This window comes from Falco biarmicus, chromosome Z, assembly GCF_023638135.1.
Source record: "Falco biarmicus isolate bFalBia1 chromosome Z, bFalBia1.pri, whole genome shotgun sequence".
Classification (NCBI taxonomy): domain Eukaryota; kingdom Metazoa; phylum Chordata; class Aves; order Falconiformes; family Falconidae; genus Falco; species Falco biarmicus.
The window spans coordinates 76,265,800-76,288,427 of record NC_079311.1 but is presented as its reverse complement, the minus strand read 5'-3'; the positions used below and the strand labels follow the sequence as shown (position 1 = coordinate 76,288,427).

The following is a 22,628-nucleotide window of genomic DNA, read 5'->3' as shown; positions in this document are numbered from 1 at the left end:
TGGTGATTCCACCACCTCCCAGGCAGCCTGTCCCAGTGCTCCACCACCCTGTCAGTGACAACGTTTTTCCCGACACCCAACCTAAACCTCCCCGGCACAGACTGAGGCCGTCTCCTCTTGCCCTGTCACTTGTCACCTGGGAGAAGAGGCCGACCCCCCTGCCCACACCCTCCTGTCAGGCAGCTGCAGGGAGCCACAAGGTGCCCCCGAGCCTCCTCCTCTCCAGGCTGACCCCCCCCAGTTCCCCCAGCCGCTCCCCACCAGCCCTGTGCCCCAGCCCCGGCACCAGCCCCCTGCCCGTCTCTGGACACGCTGCAGCCCCTCTGCGTCCCCCTGGCAGTGAGGGGCCCAACCTGAACACAGGAGTCGAGGGGCGGCCTCGCCAGTGCCCAGTGCAGGGGGACAGCACTGCCCTGGCCCTGCTGGCCACGCTGTTTTGGATACAAGCTTTTGTATGTTTCTACATTTACTAAGGACAAGTCGCCACTCAATTACCCACCTTAGATGCTGGAGTTATCCTCCGTTTCGGTGGTTTTATCTGTTTCTGCTGGGTTTGATGGGCAGTCACTGCCTGGTTATCCATAGAGATAGTGGGGAGCTGTAACATTTTGCTAACAGCTGCAGAGGTGTCTACGGGCGATGGCTCTCGGAGTTTTACCTGGGAGGACTCCAGCCCAGGAGGAGGAACAGGGACTGCCTGCATTTGATGCTGCTGTCGCTGCGTCAGCTGGCTCAGAACTGGGGATGGTTCAGGCTGGGATTTAAAGTCTGGACAGCGTTGGGAAAAAGAAATATCAAAATTGAAGGATTAGATGCTGCTCTTCACATTTCTGCCTCTTATAAAAGAATCTGGCTGACCTGAAATATTTTTATATTTTATAGCACGTGCAAGTCTCTTTCAGATACCACATGAGTTTCACATCAAAAATTGCCACTGCAATAATAAGGTCCACTTTTGATACTCTCTACTTTAAATAAACAGCTGCGGGCAAGCATTATTTAGCTTCCTTCAAAATTATGAAAACAGACCTATCTATGCCATCGTGTAATATTATCACACATTAGGCTTCAAAAACTGTTACAAATTATTTTAACCAAACACTGCAAGTTTCACTGCAATTAACTGACAATAAAATGTGATTACTTCCAAGTGTCTAGAGTTGCAATTTAGAGGTATTATGAGTTAGGATTTCCTGCCCCTACGAAGGAGAAGATTTTTAACGCAAATAGGAAGTCATCTACCATTTCAATCTGGTTGAAAGTCAAGAGACACTGGATGTTAACAGTTTTTTTCCCAGGTCTTCCCTTTTCATATTTTTCAGACCCTGAAAGCAAGGCAGTGGCTCAGAGGACTGGTCAACAACCGTTAAGAGATCCACAGCATTTGCAGTGTGAAGGTTTGTTGTTTTTTTTATTCACTTGGCAAAGTGCATTAAAAAGCAACTTAAAATGTAGATAAACATTTTTTCAGAATTGCTGCATGTCAAAGATTATAACTGCTACCAAATTAGCTGCTTATCTATCTGGAAACACATACACACAAGATAGATACAAAAGCTATCACTCTTCACAGTGAGAATACTGCTAAGAACTACACTGCAAAAACCAAGGTTGTGTCATTTTCACTGTTTCTACTAATTTTATTGAAATGAAAAATAATGAATAGACAAAATGGGTAACTTGCATCATTCTCAACACACCTGGGAAAGATCAAAGATATGATGTACATTACGAAGAAATTATATAGTAATCATTCAAAATTCATGTAATGGTTAGAAAAGAAAAATTTGAGGAAAAAAAGACAAAAGTATGGTGCAACCTCATACTCAGTTCTATAAGCAGCAGAGACACATTGAAAACAGTATTTTCCAAGCCTTCTTGAGAAACAAAGCCACATTAAAGTTCCACACTTAAATATTCAAGCAGAATAGATCAAAGATGTCATTACGCAAAGGCTCAACAACTTCTGAAGATGCAATGACATTTGTGGATATGCTTAAGTCTATCAAAACTGAGTTTGTGACATACTTGTAATGTCTATTACCAGCAAGTAAGTGTAATACTTACAAAGTCATAACCAATTGTATTATCAGGATTACTTTTTTTAATTAAAAAAATCCATTAATTAAGGCCATTTTAAACTGCTGTTGGCATTAAGAAATCTTACAAGACGAAAGAGAGAGAAAGCTGTCTCAAAGCACTTACCAAACTGACTAAGGACTGAGGACTGAGTAATGGGTGGTTTTAGATCCCAGGATGATGCAGTAGTTGTAGTAGCAGTCGTAGAGCTACTATTTTGTTGAGAGGTAAACTGACCCAATCCTGGAGATTTCAACTGGTCCAAGATTTGGGATCCAGTAGAGTTTGCCAGTTTAGAGGATCCAAGTTCTCCAAAGCCAGAACAAAGAACCGCAGACTACCAAAAGACAAAAAAGAAGAGGTGAAGGAGTGAGTGGAGTTAATTACTTATTTGCAGCTTGAACAAAAACCATAGGGTCAATGCCTACAGCTGCTATTTGGCAGCAACTAAAACCTCTTCAGCCCTAGATTACTAACAAACGACCAATAAAAAAATTCAGCACTTGCAGCTTATGGCCAGATCCTCTCTGATTATCACTGATACAACTTCCACTGTTGTGATGCCACAATACTGATTTATTTGAATCCAAGCATCTCAAAATAGCATGTATTTACTAACAGTTGAACTGATTTTCAGAGAATAAATGTAAGTGCACAATCTCAGGTCCTCACAATTGACTCAGAAATAGGCATGTTTCACAAAAAACAGCCAGGTATGTGCTGAGAAAATATACGTCATACTTTTCTGGCATACAGCACTTCACTATAAACAAGTAATTTCATCCTAAATCAGCATACAGTAAACACATCTGCTCTCCATTCAAAAATTAATACCAGTACTTTATGTAAACCAAGAAACAATTACTTAGCAAAACCAGAAAAGAGTAACCTTTTGTACTTTTGAATAGAATTCAACATTTCCAACCTGAATTTTAAAAATACTGAAACATGTCACGAAGCAACCAGTAGTTGGAAAAATTGTTTAACCTGAAATAGTTATTCTTGAAGAATATTTAGAAAGCATAAGTTAATTTTACCAGACTTTGAGGAGCGTAAGAGTTTACAGCATTAGAGCTGCCGGTTCCTGATGCCATCTGGGTGCTGTGCTGAGAATTTGTGAAGACTAGGGCTTGGCCAAAGGTCTGCTGCTGGGGAGCCTCAAATGAGTTGCCTTCTGTCTCTTGGGTAGAAGTCACGGGCTTTTGAAGTAGTGTTACCAAATCAATGCTGTAAGAAAAAACAAAGTTTGGCTGGAATAGACATGACTAGGCTGCACTGAAACCAGGGAAAGCACTAACAAAGCTGCTTGTACCAGCAACAGAATTATTACTGATCAACAGTCTTTTCAAACATTGTTTGTCTCCCATAGAAAAAGAGGTAGAACAGAGGTTTTTGCCAGAAAGTAATATTCTGCTAGCTGAAACCCTCCACCACAATTAGAATATAAATTTTCTTCACACTGTTTTCAAACATTACCAAACTTATTACATCATGTATCACATAAATAAGCTATGTGATTAATATAATCAAGTAACTAGAGACAAGTCATAAAAGATATGTTATGTTCAAGTGGATCATGCCCGCAAGTCCATTACATATATTGATAATCCACATTCTCTGTATCTCACACTATCTCTTTAAAAAGGGCAAGGGATCAAAGTCCTACCTCTGTATAGGGTATGAGGACAGTAAAGAATAAAGTCACATATACAGCGAGTGAATACATGATGACATGGAAGTCACAGAGCAGCACAAATAAAAGCTAAGTTTCTCAGAGAGTAGGCACATCTCCAAAACTACCACACATACCTCAGCAGGATGAGAAACATGGATTTTCCTACATTTAGCATGGCTTACTAACCTCTACCCCGTGTTTAGCACAGGTTTATCTAAGGAAAAGCAAAGCGTTCATACAATAAAAGAAATCTACTCAAAAAAATCTGACTTGAGTTTATCCTAAATATACTGCAGGCTTGGGCTGAAGAGCTGCTTCCAGCACTGCCATTAGCATAGATTTCTTAATGCGCAAAGCACCAGAATTTGAGCTGATGAAACAAAGTATTTTCTAACATAATCTGAGGGACATCCACTGGAAGAATATTTGCATTAGAACAACGAACATGTGAGCATATCACCTTAAGAAGGTATATAAACTGTAGATCAACTGACACCATGCCTCCTCCAGATCACATCCATATTATAAGGAAAATATTGCTGCAGTCTAGAGTACAGCAGTACAGCTGTGTCAGGATGTTTGGGACCATTAGGCCATCTGGTTTTCAGATCCCATGCGATCCAACTCCCAAAGTCTGCTTTCCTGGGACCTGAGGCAAATGCAGGCACCCGATTCCACAATATTACTGGCCAGGCATTTGGTGAAGACAAAGGCAAGCAAAAAAAAGGCAGCAACTGCCATATTTTTGGTTCTGTATCATCAGTTAGGGCAAGTAATCGTGATGCTTAGGAGGAAATTCACCACCTTGCCAATGCAATTTCCTGTTAACACATTTGTCAAAGCACTACATTCTGAACATCAGCTGCATCTATAGGCACAGGCCTTCTGTTTTTTGGACAGCAATGCCAGAGCTTCTTTTTCAAAAGCAGAACTTTTGTTTGTGCCTGTAAGCAGGTTTTGTGCAGTAGACAGGGTCTTCTCAGTATTATGCTTGTGCATTTGGTTAAGTTTGGCACAGGTAACACAGGAACCCACAAAACCAACAATTTGCAAACAAGGCTTTCACAATTTTGAAATTAGAGCTTGACCAATGTCTGACCAGGGCTGCCCTGTGTTTTAGTCAACATTTTCTATGTGCAAGCTCACATTGCTTCAACAAGCAGAAGATTTTTAAGGTATAGGGAAACCATGAAAGAGCAGCCTACCTCTGCCCAGGAGTCACATGATTCTCAGCTGGAACAGAGGAAGCAGTAAAGACTTTTGTTTCAGAAAGCTGAAAAAGAGAAAGCGCGGGGGATGTTTTAATCATACACATGCTCATGCTTCACTGCTGCAACATCTGCAGAAACTTTATCTTGGTCATGCACCTTCAAGATATAAGTTAAACTACCATTGCAACCAGTCATGTTGCAGCCCTTCTTAAAAAGACAAAAAAACACATAGTTGAACCTCAGCAAAGTCTTCTCCACGGAATCAAGTACCAATTTAATTAAAGTGTTAGGAAATTTGATCTATGGAACACACACAATGGTACACCAATGTAACAACGACAGTTTGGGCAATAATTAAACTGAAAAAATACACCAGTATAAAGCAATTAACGTGACAGCTGGTATTGTGTAAAGATACCTTGTGCAGACATAACTTAGGACTCTTGTAGAGCAGCTCCAATAAATCGTGTTGCAGAAGTCTAACACATTGCACCATTCTCACTCATTTCATGTATCCCTGCGTTTTACATTTCAGCTCACATCACCAGTGGAGGAAAGTTTGCACTCAGGTATGTACAGAGAACTATCATTCATGACTCCTTGGCATATCTGCTAGGGGTGGTAGTAACACCTTAAGCTAATTATTCTGTGAGCATAAGTTCAAAAACAATAATAAAGGGAGAACCATGTAATTGCTTATACTAGTATAACCAGTTAAGACTATCCAGCAGGAAACTGTACTGCTTTCACCACGCTGTTACAATAAAGATAAGATACTTGCACAGGTAGCTGGAGAGGGGGAGCTGGCTGGTTGGGGGGGAAAGAAGGTGATTTTGGTTTGAGGCAGGTTGTTTGCTGTTTTGTTTTGGGTTTTTAATAGCTTACTGGGTTTTCTTTTAAATAGCAGTTAGTTAAAACAGCTACAACTTCCTTGGGCTAATTCATTCATTTCTATTGACAGGAATACTTGCAAACCAGAACAGGTCTTAAGCCAGTACAGGTTAGGTTGAACAATGATTATATTTGAAATTAATTCACAGAAAATCACCCTTAACTACTTCAGTGTAACTTTGTATGTAGACTAAAGAATAACTGACCTATTCAAACACTCACAAAGAATCCCTTTAGAACATGACCTTTGAATACAGCTCTTCCAGGAAATTATGCATTTTTAATTGCATATATTGTTAGCAGCTCAGTTTAAAGGACATCACAGACATGAGCTAATTTTGCCATCCCACGGGCAGCTCTACTACAAGCACGTATATCCCCTAACACAGTCATCTGATTGGGGTTCTCCTACAAAACACTGTTGATTTAAGCAGGACGTGGAAGGGCTGACTGGGAGTAATCACTTAACACCCAGGGAAAACTCAAAATGTTTCACACACTCTCCTAGCACCCACTTAAGCGGAACACACTGTGCCATGAAAAAATTAGTATCACCACAGTTCCTCCCTCCGTTTCCTTCCCTTCCCTTGCTGCCAATACAGCATACTTTACTCCCATCTTTCTGGAAGACAACTCTGTCCTGTGTATAATGCTGCCAGCCCAAAACTCTTATGTACCGAACAAAACAAAGAATATTCAGCTCAAGCACTTATCCAATTAAAAAAGTTGTTCCTCTAATGTTCAGCCTTTCCCCACTGTACATGTTATTTTATAACTTCATGTTATGTAATTTTTATGTAGTGTTTATTTATTTCACATAGTGTTTATGTAGTTTATGTAGTGTACTTTTTGTACTGTTGTAAGACCCATGCATTATGGCACAAGGAGGTCAGCTAACAGCATGAGCAGCAGCCTGTGGTCTGCAACCCCTTAGTTAAATATTAAATTCTTTGTAGTGTCAACAGTTTCTTGGGCTCACATAACCCAGGATAAGACTGTGGCCAAAGCACTGATGAATCCTGAAAACCAAGCAAATCGAGGAGCCTGAGGATGTTTGTGACAACACAAAAGCATGCTTGATATGAGAGAGGAAACATTCCCTTCAAGTGAGCCAGCATGCAAAACACAAGTCTCTAGTACCAGCTTGGCTACATTGATGTTTACGCTACACACTGTGGCAAACTCACGCCACAAGCTCCAAACAAGCACCTAATTCCAAGGTTTACTGGGATTACAGCATTTGTCAAAACATACTTTGTGCAGCAGCAGCTGGAAAGTTTTATTGTGCGGATGTATTTAGTACTACTTCGAAATAGTAGTAGGGGTTCCTAACAAAGTTATTTACGCTCACTGTACACTGCACTTGCAAAACTTTCGCTGAGGCTCTGGCATTCTCCCAGAACCGAATGAATGGTGGTGAACCATTTTCAAATGTTGGCCTCACAAGGGTATTTCCTCCATCTGCAGTGAAATGCCTGTGCTTTTCAGCTCCTGTTTGTATGATAAAAATCATTCTCTAATCACCAAACAGGCAATATGCTTAACGATTAGCTAGCAGCCTCTATGGCCAGTTATGATAGGTAAGGAGAACAGGAAAATTAACTCCAGCACCTTCATAAAAATTCAACATCAACAAATTAGAAATAACAAAACCTTGTAACTTTGATATGATGTATCGAAGTTTAAGAAAATAAAACAAGTTCTCATGCTGCTTCCTGGATAAAGGAAACACTCCCACTAAATCACACTTTTTTTCTTTTTTTGAAGTGTTGTGGTTGTTTCAAATAAAACCTAAGACTACCAATATTGTACAGAAAATGTTTTCCTTCAGCCGCTTTCCAGCAATCTGTATGTATTCTACTTCTCCTCTTCTGATAGTTTCTATACTTAAGCTTTATCTTCTTTAACCATGAGAATATGATCACAATTTTAACAGGAACACCCAGAGCCACCTACAGTACCTCAACATTTGTCTGGTCCTTCCATTGTCCATGCCTTGAATATCCCTTTAACAAAATACAACCTCCTATTTTCGCTGCAACTAGTTTCTATTTAACAGCACGTTGACAACCTACTATACTTGCTCAATAGTCACTACTAAAGATAAATACCAGACAGGACTATTAGATCACGAAAATCGAGCCCTTGTCAGGTCAAACAACATAAATTTCACTCACTTGCTTCTAACTTGTATCTGGCTACAGATTATCACATTTAAATAAAAATGTTCTTCAGAAAAATACCTGCTCTTTATCTGCAAACAGCAAATATATCAGTTTCCTTGTTTGTTTTAATCACTGCTCATGCTGCTAGAACTGTTTATTATACATTCAAATGTGCAGCTCCATTTTCCAGCCACAGGTTCATAGTATGCCTTTGCCTGCCTGCCTAAAACCAGAGCCCATTATAAGCTAATAAAGTAACTTTTCAGATTCAGCAAAGTAAAAAACTCACTCTCAAGGACCTCTTCTATCATCATGTAATTTTCAGCTTTTCTCCACAATTTTTGTTTTGTAAAAACAATGAATAATTGGATGCAATACTTCAGAATCAAGTTCCGGAGAGTCCACATACAGAAATACAAACCCAAGAATGATTAAGAGACAGGGAAGAATGCCTACAGGCAAACAGACTACAGTAGTTTTTTTTATCAAACCATCAGCCCTTTAAGAGATCACAGTGAGCTGTTTTTTCACCATCCACTGCAATCTTGAAAAATTTTCGGCTGATTCTTCCCAGAAAACACCCCCTTGTTCTGGAGGTGTGTCTTTGTTCCTATACAACAAATGGGCACTTGGCTGTATCAAAATATTTTTCATTTGAGAACAGGTCACATAGAGCACAGGTCCAGATTTCTCTGCACAACTGGCTTATTTTTATGGCTATTCCAATAGTTTTTGGATTACACATTTTATCCAGTAGTGATTTTATTTCTACCTCCAAATCATTGATAAAGACACTAGATGGCATCTGGCCTGGGACTGCATTCCTTTAGCCCTGCTAGAAATGCCCATGTTCAATAATGATCCTGCTGCAGAAGATTTATCTGCCAAATTTTCCAAGGCAGATTTTAATTTTTTTTATGATAGCGCATAATTATTTTCAAAGACGTAGATCAAATCTCTCACAAGGACGTACTCAATCTTTACAGTTAATCTGTAATTTACTTACAGACCAAGATCATCCCTTATTTGAAGGGGAGCTATTTTCATAAAACGACATCGAATGGCTCAAGTTAAATTCTTCTGATTTTTTAATATCAGATTAAATGATTTTTTCCTTTATTTTTTTCCCAGACATATTTCTGGGCTAATGTGTCTGCAGCTCACCATTTTGTTTATTCTTTCTGAACAACTGCACATGAATAACTTTCTCCGAGGTTACAGGGATTTTTCCAGGACTCTAAAATTAATAAAAATTAACAACAAGCTAGAAATTTCATCCGCTGCTCTTACACGATTCATGTGCAAATCACTCAGGTTTAACAATTTAAAAAAATTCTATCCCTAGTCAGCACTGCTCAAAACCCCTCCCATACTACAAATGCTGTATTGTACCAGCATCAAACAAGGGTGAGAAACACCACCAGAAATTTTCACTATCCTTAGCCCTTAGTCCACCTCTAGCATACACTGCAGAAATAAAGGACAGGTTTAAAAAGGATGCCAGCTTTTGATGGCAGTAACTGATACAGAAAAGCTTGGAATTTTAGTTTCTTGTAATTTTCTGAAAAGACACAGCCCTCTCACTAGGTAAGGACAGGGCGTTCATATCCCTGATATGAAACATTCACACACTTCTAGGGATAACACTGACATTCCACCCCCTAGGAGGAGGCAAAAGGCAAGACTTCTAAGACAATCTCTTAGTCTTCTGAAAATAAACTTGAAATAATGGATATTCTTATAAAAGATTAAAAGCTCCTTGAAAGCTAAGTTTACCTGTCCAGATTTCTTGCTACCTTACTTGTTTTCTGAACTGCTTAAGCTTTAATATAACTGCAAACTTAAAATCACAGAAGTTATTTTCACACACAACTATCACAAATGCTGATATTTTGCAGACATGAAGGTATCTCTTGCCTGATAAAGAATGAGAACCACTTTAGAAACACACAGGAATGTTTAGAAACAATAGGAATGAAGCAATTAAGTGCTAACTTCAGCACACTGCTAGCTCCCTTTTTCAGTAGTAAGACCATGAAGTGGAGTAAGTGGAACAATTACGCATATTTCAAACAAAAAGCATAAAATGAGGAGTCTCAAGTTGATAGTAAGCCTCAGCACTTGATTACATAAAACTCTTGTGATAATATGGCTTTAAATCCCTATGCAATAGTAGGGAGAAGTATGCGGTTAACATCCATCAGCATGGAGCAGCAGAGAATTATAATTCACAAATACTTCATTTGGGATAAAACTTAAAATTTTATTATCTAAGTATTGTCCACCCAACAAAATAAATTACTATTTCTTGATTTGTTTTTAAAAATAAGCCTATCTAAATATATGTATTTTTAAAACAGGAATTACAGCAAGAAACACAGTAAGAAATACCATTGCATGCATACAGCAAAGTATTACTTAGAACATTTAGTTTTTGCAGACAACACAGATGCTGCAAAAAGGGTAAATAATCAATCTATCTACCCAAGAACGTACACTTACATCTTCATTCCAGTCTTCTGCTGTCCATTCCTCTATTGAGTTTTTCCACGCTCCTATTGTAATTTGGGGTAGAAAAGAAAACAGTTACAAGCTGGAAGCACAATGTTGTATGCCAACCATTCTGCTTTACAAGCAATCCTGTTTTCATTATTAGTGGAACACAGGCCAAAGAGATGGTGGTTGGAAACATGGGAAGCTCTAGAAAACTGACGTGCAGATTGTAAGTTTTGGGTGGGGGTATTTTTTCCCCCCCTTTAATTTCTCATGGTACCAGACATAATTTGCATAAACGCCTGTCTGCAACTAGTGATGAATCCCAAACATTGGAAGAACATCCTCCTATGTCCCCAACGACAGTGAGAGGTTATTCAACCCTCTCATGGGATCTCCCGGTGTCATGCACTAATTCATATAGAGCCTGAAGAAAACGCAAACACAACACCTGCTCCAACATCCAGAATCCTACTTTTAACATATTCAAAGTCCAGACCCAAGCTATGCCTCTGGAGGCTCCTTTCCAACCTGTTAACTCTCTCCTCAGGGCAAAACAACCACAATCCCTTCCCCTGATAGAGCAATTTTATTTTAAAACATAGATAATTCATGTAACGGCAGCACAAGAATCAGTAAGCTTCCACTGTAGCTGCAAAACACTTCTTCCTGTAACTTGTGGCAGAGTTTATTTGGCAAATACTGGAGCACAGCACGCAGTTGGCAGCATGCTGCAATGGGAAAACTATAGGAAACGGTCCTACGGATGTGAAAACCTGGTCCCTTCCATAGCAAAGAGCAGGCACAGACATGCAAGAGCAATAAATGGACTGAAGGCCTTGCCCACCAGTGTAAGCATAGGAAAGGTTATCCCAGCCACAACCAGAGCTTTCATTTAAACCACACAACCATGAGCGAAGAAAACACCAGCGACAGAAGTTCCTGCTACCATCACCTTTGATCGAGTACAAAAGCAAAAGAACTACTGCTTTAATCATCTCTTTTTATTTAACCAGGAACCCTCTGAGACACATTCAATCCACCAACAAGCCATCTGAAGACAGCATCAAATCCAGTTCGTACTAATGCCATCACTACATTAGTGCATTCTTTCATACACCGTTACAAAGCAGCATCTTGGGCTGAGGAGGGCCGAATGGCACTAATCCAGTGAGGCGAACAGACCTACCATGACGATTCAAACGCAGCGGGGAGAAGAGAGGGGGTTTGTACCTTGGAATCCAGAATTATCTGGCAGGTCCTGAACAGGGTAACATCCACTCTCTGTTGGCTCTGTGGAGCAATATAGAGTTGCCTGAAACAGCTCGTGCTCACATTTTACCAAACAGCCCCTAACCGGGAGGTTTCTACATGCTGCAAACTAACCAATAATCATACCCAAGCGCAGAAAACTACTCTAATAGCTCAAATCTCTGGACTAATCCACACATTTCCACAGAAATTTTGGAAGGAGGAAAAGCCCAGGGAGCAGCAGCTCTTAGAGAAACAGTTTCTCTTTCCCTTCCCCCGACCAGCACAGGAACCCTTCCTCAGGTATTTCTTCTTTAAAGAAATACATCCTGGTATTTACCCTGCTTATATTTATCTCCCGTCGGTCACAGCAAGGCCTGCCTCTGCAGCAGATAAACCTCGTGCTGGTGCCAGAACTCTTAACAAAGGAGTTCAGAGTCTGCTAAAACAAACACAAAAAGAGCTCAGACAAATCAAGCCCAACTCTTGAGCATCCCCCACCACCAATGGGAGACCGAACCTGTTTGAAATAATATTTGGGACATTTTCCTGCATTAAATGTTTATCTGTTGCTCCTACCTAAGAACATCGTTCTGTGCTTTTACTCTTTTTAAATACTGAACAAAACCCTTCATCCTCTTAATTTACCCAAGCTAAGTTTACTTTTATTGCTTATTAACACTTTATCTTCCCAACTCAGTCCTTCCAGCCTCTGTTATTTCACTGTTCCAGTTTGCCAACACCTTCGTCTTACTAACAGGAGTCTGGTCTTGCCACAAGCACATAAGTTTCCTTTTCGTCCAAAATCCGCCTTAGCATTATTGCAAGTCCATAGATCCACATCCCAACCTTTCCCACAAGCCTTGCAATGCGTCACAATTTAAGCATTCTCTGTTTGCCACCAAAATTATTCATTGTGTTTTCAAAGATCCTTGTCATAGCAACTTAACCTAAATGGCTATCTGTGACTTTCCCGTTTCCCTTTGTAACAAGCTTAGTTTTAGAAAGTTGTAAAGCCAATAAAAAGCATACAATATGGTTTTGGCAAGTCTTCAGCTGTTTTCCTCCACTTCTTGTCACACTGTTTGGGTTTTCCCCCCTTTTTGAATAATCAGCAACAGATTATTAGCTGCAAAAATCTTTGTTTTGGTCTAACCCCAAACTTATCTACTAATCCTTTCTTTCTGGACTACGTTCACATTCTACAAAGACCTGAATGTTTCCTTAAAATGTTCCTTCCAATGTTTACAGCAGTCCTAAAAAAAGAAACAAAAACAAAACAAACCCACGAACTAACCCCACACACAACTTCTTTGTAACTTCCAATCTACACCATTCCCTACTTCCCCCTTGACAGTTATGCTACAATTTGTTTTTAATTTCTTGTCATTCTCCAGTTCATAGTCATTTAGGGCTGCTCATAACTAAGATAATGAAGGAACTTCTTCTGTGAAATTTATGAAACTCTATCAAAGTAGAGGTATCAGTAAATTATCAGAATACAATACCATTTTTAAACACTACTTTGAGAAATGACCACGTCCAACAATTCACTTAAAAGAACTGATGTGATTTGTCGCTCAGGACCTCTCACTGCTTTGTACACTACAAAAAAGCTAAGAGATCAAACAGAGCATGCCTGCAAGAAAACACTAATCATGCTGTTCAAGTGTATTCCCTTTTGGAAGACGATTGCTCGTTCCTCCCACCTGTCTCTTCTCTTTGCCTTTCAGGTGTACCTAATTTCTATAAAAATTAGTAGGATACAGGAAGACTGATAGTGAATTATCCGTAATACAATCACACTCAAACGTTATGAGCCATTAAAGATTCAACCTTTAGTCTCTTTTTATTTCAAACACCAGCACTGTATTTTATCTCCACAGAAGCAGCTAGCTCTTCTATAGGATTCTGTAGTTCCTTTTCTAGAAACACCTTTTGTTCAGGCTACTGCAATTCCTCTGGCATCTTCAACAATGCAGGACAAGAGGTTCTAGAGTGTTTTCAGAGCACACATGGGGGCAACTACATTTTGGACACAAAAGAGTCTGTTTCTTTTTACTTAAAAATGTTGGTGTTGGTCATGTCCCAGCACTGGCTTAAAGAGGAAATACTTTGTAACTACTCCCACAGAGAGTTGATATTTGCATGATGTCTTCAGAAAGCATTTTGATAAGCAGATTGTTTTTGCTTCTCCTGGTAATTGCCCAGTAATCTCCTTTTTAATGGAACTACAGATGAAAGACACTGATTTTCTAAGCAGGTATCACAAGCTGATTTTATTTTCTTTCTTTTTAGATGAAAGAAAAAGTGGGGACTGGGCAATGAGGAATAAAGAGAGAGATTTACATCCTGCCCTCCCTCTGCATATCTGACATCCTTCATTAGCCCACTGCAGGTTTTATGAATTTCCATATATATACACATCACCCTCATTCGCATCTTCACTAACTCCACATTGGGAACTTACTTATTACTGAGACTGCTGATTTGTAACTAATGTGACAGCACTGAAAATTAAGGGGAAAAAAACAATTGAAAACTAATATTTGTGATTAGCAATACAAATCACCACCTCAACTATGTACTAATCTGCTTCCAGCTTCATACCTTGTCTGCCACTCCTCCCCTCTATTCCTGCTTCCACCTTTCTTCCCAGCACTTTCTCTTCTGTTTTAAAACTACTACCCCAGCTGCAGTCTCCTCTAACAACACTCAAGATGCTTTCCACTGCAAGGTTGAAAGTGTTTCCCACTTGGACAAAACAAAATTATTCAATTTAAAGAGCCTACTCTTTTTGAAGAGATCTCTTCTTGGCTTGGGAACTTCCTTTAGACATTTCTACAGCCTGTCTAACACAGAAACATTGTAAAATAAAATACTCTTCCTATAGTGACATGTAGAGAGACATTTTTGTTTTGTCAGTTACAGTGCTTTTTCCATTTGCACAGAAAGTAAATTAAGAGTAGAAAGAAAAAGGTACTTAGCACCCAACAAGAACATTCCCGTTCAACTAGTTTATATTTTCACCAACCAAATGGATTTGCAGGAACTCCCCACACTGACGCTCACTCACACCCCTAAGAACCATTAATCTGATGAGGCCAGGGAAAATTCCCAAATGCCTTCTCACATCTTCTTCTACATACCATGCTCCCCAACTTCCCATACATGCCTTAAGTTGCGTTACCAAAGCTCAGTGCAGCTCCCGGCGACACATGCACAGCCTAACAGCAAAAAAGCACTTGACATCCAAAAAGAAGTTCCATACATCAACTAGTACACTTCAAATTTCCACCAATCTGTTTGCTCAGCAGCAAACCCCTCATGTAGGCACATTCATACTCTCACAGGGATCTGTTTAGCCACACCAAGCTACGTTTATTCCTAGGTGGAATTCTTCCATTACTGCAGACTGAGGAGATGCCTACACGGATCGACAGAGGCTGGCACAGGGAGGCACATGAAGTCTACCCAGAGTTAGCAGGGAGGGTCACAAAACATTCAAGCTCACTTCTGAAGTGGAGCATAAGTCAAAGTTTCTCATAAGCCACAGCCTTAGTGTTGCACTCATTAATAACTAACTAGTGAATTTTCTACTTCTGCTGCAGTCTCCTCATGCCTTTCTTGTATGTCTTCTTTCGTTAGTTAAATTTACTGCTTCTGCAATACTTGTGACAACATACCCTGCCCTCCACTGCCATATAGCAAAACAATACCAGCATTCCTACGGGAATTTACAAGTCACTACGATCTGATAAATTTACTTCAAAAACTAACATGAGTGATAGTAAAAGGTGCATTTCTGTTTGCAGTATAGCACCAAGTCATTTCAAAAGTAGTTCCTTGGAGAGATGTCACATTTGGCAAAAAAGCTCCCTTTAAATAACCATTATAATATACTCAGGGCCACTCTCCCACACTAGAGTAAGAGACACTCAGTCTGACAAGACAGCTGCTTAATAAGCTCTCCTGAACTCTGAGCCTGTTACTGTCTTCTCTGGGTAAGGGGAAATGGCTTGTATGAAGTTCAGAAAGCTGCATCTCAAGCAGCTCGCAGCAGAGCTCAGTGGAGCACACCCTGGCCTCCAGCATCAGTCTCTTCCTTCCGCACTTGGCAAAGGGGCTGATGAAAAATCACCTGAGTAGGCTTCAGCAATGAAGAGATCAGAAAAGTTACCCCTTGCTGGGGTTAAAAAAAACCCTCTCCTATCACTCAGTGGTTCCCAAGTGTGGACAGTAACATACATTAATTTCTCCATCCTGACACAGGCTTTCCTTTGTCTTCATCTCCTGCCACAGAACATGGGAAGCAGCAAGGTATCCTGTTTTCCCAATCACAGACAAGCAGGTCACATTCTTCATTTCTGAATCACCACGAGACCACTGTTAAGCGGTTCCTTTCCAAACTGTCTGCCTCTTGCCTTTAGCTGGGAGTGCGTACTTCACACTTGACACTTCATACAGAAACACACAGCTGCCTCTGTCTTCAGAAAGGCAGACTGCTCTTTCAGCTTCCGTTCAAGTGCCTACTTGTGCTTTAGTTTAAAATTCTTCTCTTCAAAGGTGGCAGATCTTGGAACTCTCCTCCATCCCAGAGACTCACATCCTTACATTCCTGCATTGTACAGGTGGGGCTTCCACAACCATCCCAGTGTCACTGAGTGGATTCATATTTGTAAACAGCTTTTCCTTTTCTTCTTCTTCTTCTACTTAGATATTCAAACCCTAGTGCCTAATGCCTGTGGACCGATCACTTTTAATAGGACTTATACTCCTTAACTACATTAGGTGAGCTCTTAAGCAGTACTTAAAATACTGAAACAGTTCTTCACATACAAGGTTCTTCTAGTAACTCTTGAAATCCCTTTTTTCTCTCAAGGGATTGTTAGTACTAAAACAAACAAGTTGCAAAGTGCCTTCCCTTCATTCTAACCAGAGAGTCATTCAGGCTACAGTGTGCTCTGCACATTAGTAGCAGTTAAGCTATAAAAATGAACTGTGTCATGTGAGATGCATTCACATTTACAGAAGTTAACTGAACACTAACAGAGTGGTTATTTTAACTGCGATTTGCTACAGGTCTTCATTCCAATCCTTCCACTTCTTGAAGCATCTTACCAGTTCCATCATCTGCATCATTCTGACCAGTCTCCCAAATCTCTGATTTTGTCCCAAAGCCATCAGTGGCAGAAGACTCCGTATAGTCTGCAGGGTTAAACGTCCTAGAGTTTTAAAAGTTAAGAAATGGAAGAGAACACATGGGTCATTTAAGGAACACAAGTGTCATCATTTTTAGCTGAAGTTGTATTAGATTTGACATCTCGATTTCCACATAATTCATCTTGATAGTTTTGGTTTCAAAATTTTTTTTTCCTGTATGACAAAAGACAGATAAAAAAGGGAGAAAAGAGTATAAAAAAGGTGAGGAGACTGAAAAAAAAATTACTGTAGAGAAACTGAACCTAAACAACAATTCCTGAAAAAGCAGTTAACAGCATACCTATTCCTTCCAGTCTTATAATGCATTATTTTTATATGCACAACAATAACCCCCTCTTAGCTGATAGCTTCTCAGCAGGAGGCTGACTGATAAGAAACCAGAATCATATGCTTTCAGAGCACCAGACCTATGCAGGACAGGAGCTGGAACGTCAGTAAGACTATTTCAGAATGCACTCCTGACACCAACACCAAAACACACAGATGCTGCTAAAAGGTGAAAAAGGATTATTGAAGAAACACCTCTTTTCAGTTTATCACCTACAGGCATGAATAAGAAGGATTATAACATAAGTAGAACGAGCCTTCTGTTTATCATGACATCACTGATGTTACATGAAATGTCATTAAAGGCAAACACTGAGTAAAAGTAGTGGAGACTACAGTTCTATGAAGGAAGTTATTCCACCAAAACTGAGAACAAACTTTAGAGCTGCTGAGTAACTTGTTTTAATTCTGTTTTAGGGTCCATGTATGTCCAAACAGCTAAAGCATGAAACCTCAAAAACAGGAGAAAGTTCATAATCACTAGACTTGCTGGTGTTATACAGAACTTGCACGTCCTACATCACACTGAAAAAAACTCTTTTTAAATTGACCTAGGACTATACACACCACACTGAACTTTCAGCTATGGCACTATGTGGTTGCTATCGATAGGTATAAACTAGTTCTCCAAGTTTGAGACATTAACATTGAGTGAGCATATATTAGGTTTGTATAGGTTTGTCTAGTTAAAAATACTGGCTTAAGACAAAAATAACCCATTAATCATCTAACAGATTTGTGAATTTTTTGCATCCATATTGGTTTATAAAGCATACAGCAATATTAATACATACGGTGGAAATATCGTCAATTAATATTGCCACTGAGTTTGATCCTTGCCAAAATCTGTGCTCTGCATGTTTCTTACCCCATGCCTTGGGCTGAAAACCTCCCCGCTCCTCTCCCTCTGCCACGTCCAAACCCTAGGAGAGAAAACACCATTTAACAGCAACAGCAGAGGAGCCACCAATCACTAGTCTGTCACATTAGAAAATACTACGGTTGAAGAAGAAAACTAGCATATTTGAAGTTAAATATTATTTACTTCCCAAATCTCCGCACAGGAGAATTTGTTTCCCTGACACAGGCAAGTAAGCTACAGTTTGTCTAAGACTACACGTTTCAGTACGACTTGCAATTCTTTGCTATCCATTCTGTATCTAGCCACGTAGCTTCAAAGAGCAAGAGAAGGACTTACCTACAGACCCATCCCACATGAGATTGTTATTGCCAAATCATTACACACTGTTCAAAGTTTAGCCTTCAATTCCTCATTCTTGCCTAAGATGCTCTGGAATCCCAGCCTCCCTACGTACCCCTGATCTCACAAGAAATTCCCTGTCACTCCTTCGCTGTGAGGAGAAAGTTTAAATACTCCATTTGTTTCCTCCTCTGACTCATCCCATCTGTTCACCCCTACCCTACTGTGCTTTCGCCAACCTGTGACCACACGTTCCTTCTGGTTCCCCCTTAATCATAGTTACTGACATGAAAACCACCCATTTCGAACTACTCAAACTTCCTTGTTATCACCCACAAAGAATATGCATTTCTGTTTTAACAAAAACAAGTGGTGTTGCCTGCAATTTTGGTTACAGTCTTGGTTTACAAGCTTCTTGATGCAGTGAATGGCTTTATTTTTGCATGCTGCATAGTGCCAACAAGGCATGAAAATTTTTGTATTACTAACCATCCATAAAGCAGGTCTACATGAACTGCTAGAAACTATTACTTACATGTTGCATATTTCTATATAGATATTTTTCTTCCCTTTTTGGACCCCAATTATCTGAGGCTTTTCCAGTTTGTTGGGGTTTTTTGAGGAAGACTATGAATACTATTTTTGTATTACAAGAACAGGAGGACATTAAAAGCTGCAGACTGAGAACAAAGCAATGTTTATTTTAACAAAATTATGTGGTAATTGTAAGTCACCAAGCAACAAGTTCACCAGAGCACAAAAGTTATAATCCTAAATCACCAATATACAGATTGTCCAAACATCATAATTACCCCGATAGGTTTGAATTTGGATCAAAATTACCCCTTATTTTCAGGGGGCCACCTAAACTGTTAAGAGCAGTAGCTCCAGAACACGGTAAAAACAGTTTAGGAAGTTCCTATTTTAATGACTTTCGCTTCTCTCCCCTCGCTACTCATTCTTCCCCGTGCCCAAGTCTTTAAAGACATTTCTGGACCTCTAAAATGTCTACTACCTGTATCTTCGAGGAATTCTTAGAAGCATCGAAGTAGCAGGATAACTTTACACACATTTTGATGAAGGAGTTCACCCACATCCTATATAAAATGACAACTACCAGCTACAGAGGAACCACGGAAACCTGCCTGGGAAGGATTCCCACCCAGCAACACACAGTACATTGGTGGGACAAGAACACAGCAGAACTGAAGCCTGACACTAGGCCAGGCAGCTATCTCCACATTTTCCCCTCTTTGCTCTTCTCACAATTAGTTGGAGAGAAGACAGACAGAGGTTAGGAAAGAGGAAACAAGACCTGCAACCCGGCAGTAGCCATCACTCTTCAGCAAGCCTGCACCTGGAGCTGTGCTCTTTGTCCCACCATAAGCATCAGTGCCCCAAAACCTGCCGTACCCAACTGACTGTAATCCAGCTTCTGAACCTCCTTGCTCAGCCTACCTATTCTGCTGCTCTTCTCTCCTTCGCCCGCCTAAAATCCCCAACCTGGGAAGCTGATCCATGGCATCATGGGGTCACGGCTCTCAGATGCACAGAAGTCAGTGCACTCTGGATTAACTTGCTGCCCAGTAAATAATTTTTTTTTAAAGAGCAGAACCAGCTAAACAAGTTTACCTGGGGACACTGTAGGGGCCATCTACACAGTAAATTTACTTCCTACAGTTATTAATACAGCATTAAACACCATTCACTAAGGATGCACCAAAAAGAGTTTTTTGACAAGTTCAACTACAAGACTGATTGGGAGCTGTGAATCACAGTAACAGCCCAGCAGAAATATATTTGACGTGGACATTAGGTACAGAGAGATTAGCTGGAATAGCTAGCAAGAAAGTACAAACAGATTTTAGAAGAGGAGGTAAGTCTCCCCAGTCTCTCAAATGCAAAAGCCTGAAAGAATAACCTTAGCATATCAAACAGAAGATGAAGTTTTAGCAAGCGAGGCATATGCAAGATGCCATACCAGCACAGACACAAGGTACTGGCTAAAAACAGCAATAAAAGCCTCTAACAATTTTAGAAACTGGTAGGAAGAAATCATGTTGTTCCTGAAGTTCCATGCACATCTTAGACTACTAGCCATCAAGGTGTTTTTTAGACCAGATCACTTTGAAAATTAATCCTGAACTTGAATTTCAAGTGGATTCCCTTAACTTCATAAAGCTGTATCAATGCTTTTTGTCAAAACTGAAATTAAATTTAATCAACAAATTAATCGACAAAAGGAAAGCACCAAACCAGTGAGGTTATAGAAAGCACTAAATTCAAAGCTAGAAAAGACACTTATGAAGGACTAGTTCAAAATGTGTGACAGTGAGTATTTACTAGTAAAAGACCACCCTAACTCAGATACATCCCATACATTATGGTCATTAATGCAAGATGCCAGTGGGAAGGTCTTATATTTCCTTTGAAACAACCAAACCACTCATATATCCTTAAATTCTCACGCTAAGAAAATTACTTCCTCTCAGCTGCTAAAATAGAAACATGGCCTTAAAACAAATAGAAGGCACAATCTTCTAACACAAAGAAGTTACTCATGAAGCAATTATGAATGCCCATCAGTATCTGGAAACTTTTGATGCTTTTTAACAGTGACTAGAAGCAAATGGAGCTTCATAGTGCAATTCAGAGCAGGGACTCAAATTGTGAGCATGCAGTTCCACAGTAACTTAAACCCATGTAAATCAGAACTACTACAGCCAAGGTCTTCCTCACCAGTGATCACAAGCTCTGCTCTCTTCCCTGCACTGACAGTTTTGCATGTACCAGTGAGTGAGCATAAAACCACTATCAGAAAACAAAATTATTAGTTTACTTTTGGATCAGCACTCCAAAACTGTCCCCTGCTTGTTAAATGCCAGAAAACCCGTTGCCTTTACACCAGGATAAGCCACCAAAAAAACTTGTTGTCCCCAGCTACCATGCTGCCTGTCCCCTTTTTTTCTTTTTTGGCTTGGTTAGTTTTAAACTTAGATCAATCCTCTGATACAGTTCAAAGGCACCAGGAGACAGACAGGACCAATTCCTCCCAACAATAATGCCAGTTTATGCTTGTAGTGTAAAAAGTATAGTTTCAACACTGCTCTAAAAAGATATGCATATATGGCTTAGATCGCAGCAGTCATTGTTTAAAGAAAAAAAAAATCCTGTGGTAATTCACAGTCAGCAATTCTTCTATCAACATTCTTATCTACTCACAAAAAAAGAACAAGTGACTTGATAGTAGTTCATTAAACCTTCTAGTGAGTCTAAAGGAATATACTTTCTTACAATCAATCAGCATCTGGAGCACAAAAGCAAGTGACAGACATCAGGCAAAAAAGCAAAATTACTGCTCTGCCTCACACAAACCCTCATAACACTTCTTCACATTCCTTTACACTTGGATCTACAAACAGCCTAAAGTATCAAGGCAGCACTGCTTACTCATCTCTCTTCCAGGAAATCAAGACTGGGGAACTACATTTAAAATTTATTCTGATCAACATTCCTGCTAGTACCCCCATCCAATACGATTTCATACAATGAACTATTTAAAACATGGTTTTGTTTCCTTTAACATTCTAACTGTTTAACTATGTATTGTTGGGTATCCCAGTCCACTGGGAGCTCAAAACACTCGTAAATCACACAAGTCTTCAATCACCACGCTTCATGGTACCGTCCATGCATGGAAAGAACTGTTCATTGCATTCACATTTCTTCCCCCAAAACAAACGCACACTACCTGTGAGAATCAGAAAAGTGTGTAGTACTACAATTTGGATGGGACTAGCCCATTAATTTAATAGCCTATTCGGTAGAAAATCCAGTCTGCTCAGCTTGCAGACCTAAATCCTTCCACTGCAACACAGGTGCTTTATTTCAAAACTCAGATTTTCACACTGACAGGTTTAAATTAAATGAAGACACCTTAAGGTTAAGAAAGAGGCCTAAGAGCAGCTGAAAGGAAAACAAAATGCAGACTGGAAAGGCAGACAACACCCTAAATTTGTGCTTATCTGACTACACAGTAACTGAAGAGCTCTGATCTCTGCTCTGGAAATGCAGACAGCCATCCTCCCAGCAGATGCGGAGGTGACAGAGGC

The 22,628-nt window shown here is 39.9% G+C and overlaps 1 protein-coding gene across 5 annotated transcripts in view; it reads right to left on the bottom strand.

Annotated features, from left to right (window-relative positions):
• UBAP2 (ubiquitin associated protein 2) overlaps window positions 1-22,628 on the bottom strand; it is a 125,991-nt gene that overhangs the window by 64,170 nt on the left and 39,193 nt on the right. For 3 of the 5 annotated variants that reach the window (XM_056323776.1, XM_056323777.1, XM_056323778.1), the window contains 7 exons: window positions 18,184-18,238; window positions 16,887-16,990; window positions 10,524-10,576; window positions 4,960-5,027; window positions 3,117-3,306; window positions 2,206-2,416; window positions 500-768 (listed from right to left, as the gene is read on the bottom strand). In XM_056323776.1, coding sequence (XP_056179751.1) covers window positions 500-768; window positions 2,206-2,416; window positions 3,117-3,306; window positions 4,960-5,027; window positions 10,524-10,576; window positions 16,887-16,990; window positions 18,184-18,238 — 950 coding nt within the window. Of the gene's footprint in view, window positions 1-499; window positions 769-2,205; window positions 2,417-3,116; window positions 3,307-4,959; window positions 5,028-10,523; window positions 10,577-11,747; window positions 11,808-16,886; window positions 16,991-18,183; window positions 18,239-22,628 lie in introns of all 5 variants that reach the window. The other 2 variants (XM_056323773.1, XM_056323774.1) reach the window with 1 other exon arrangement.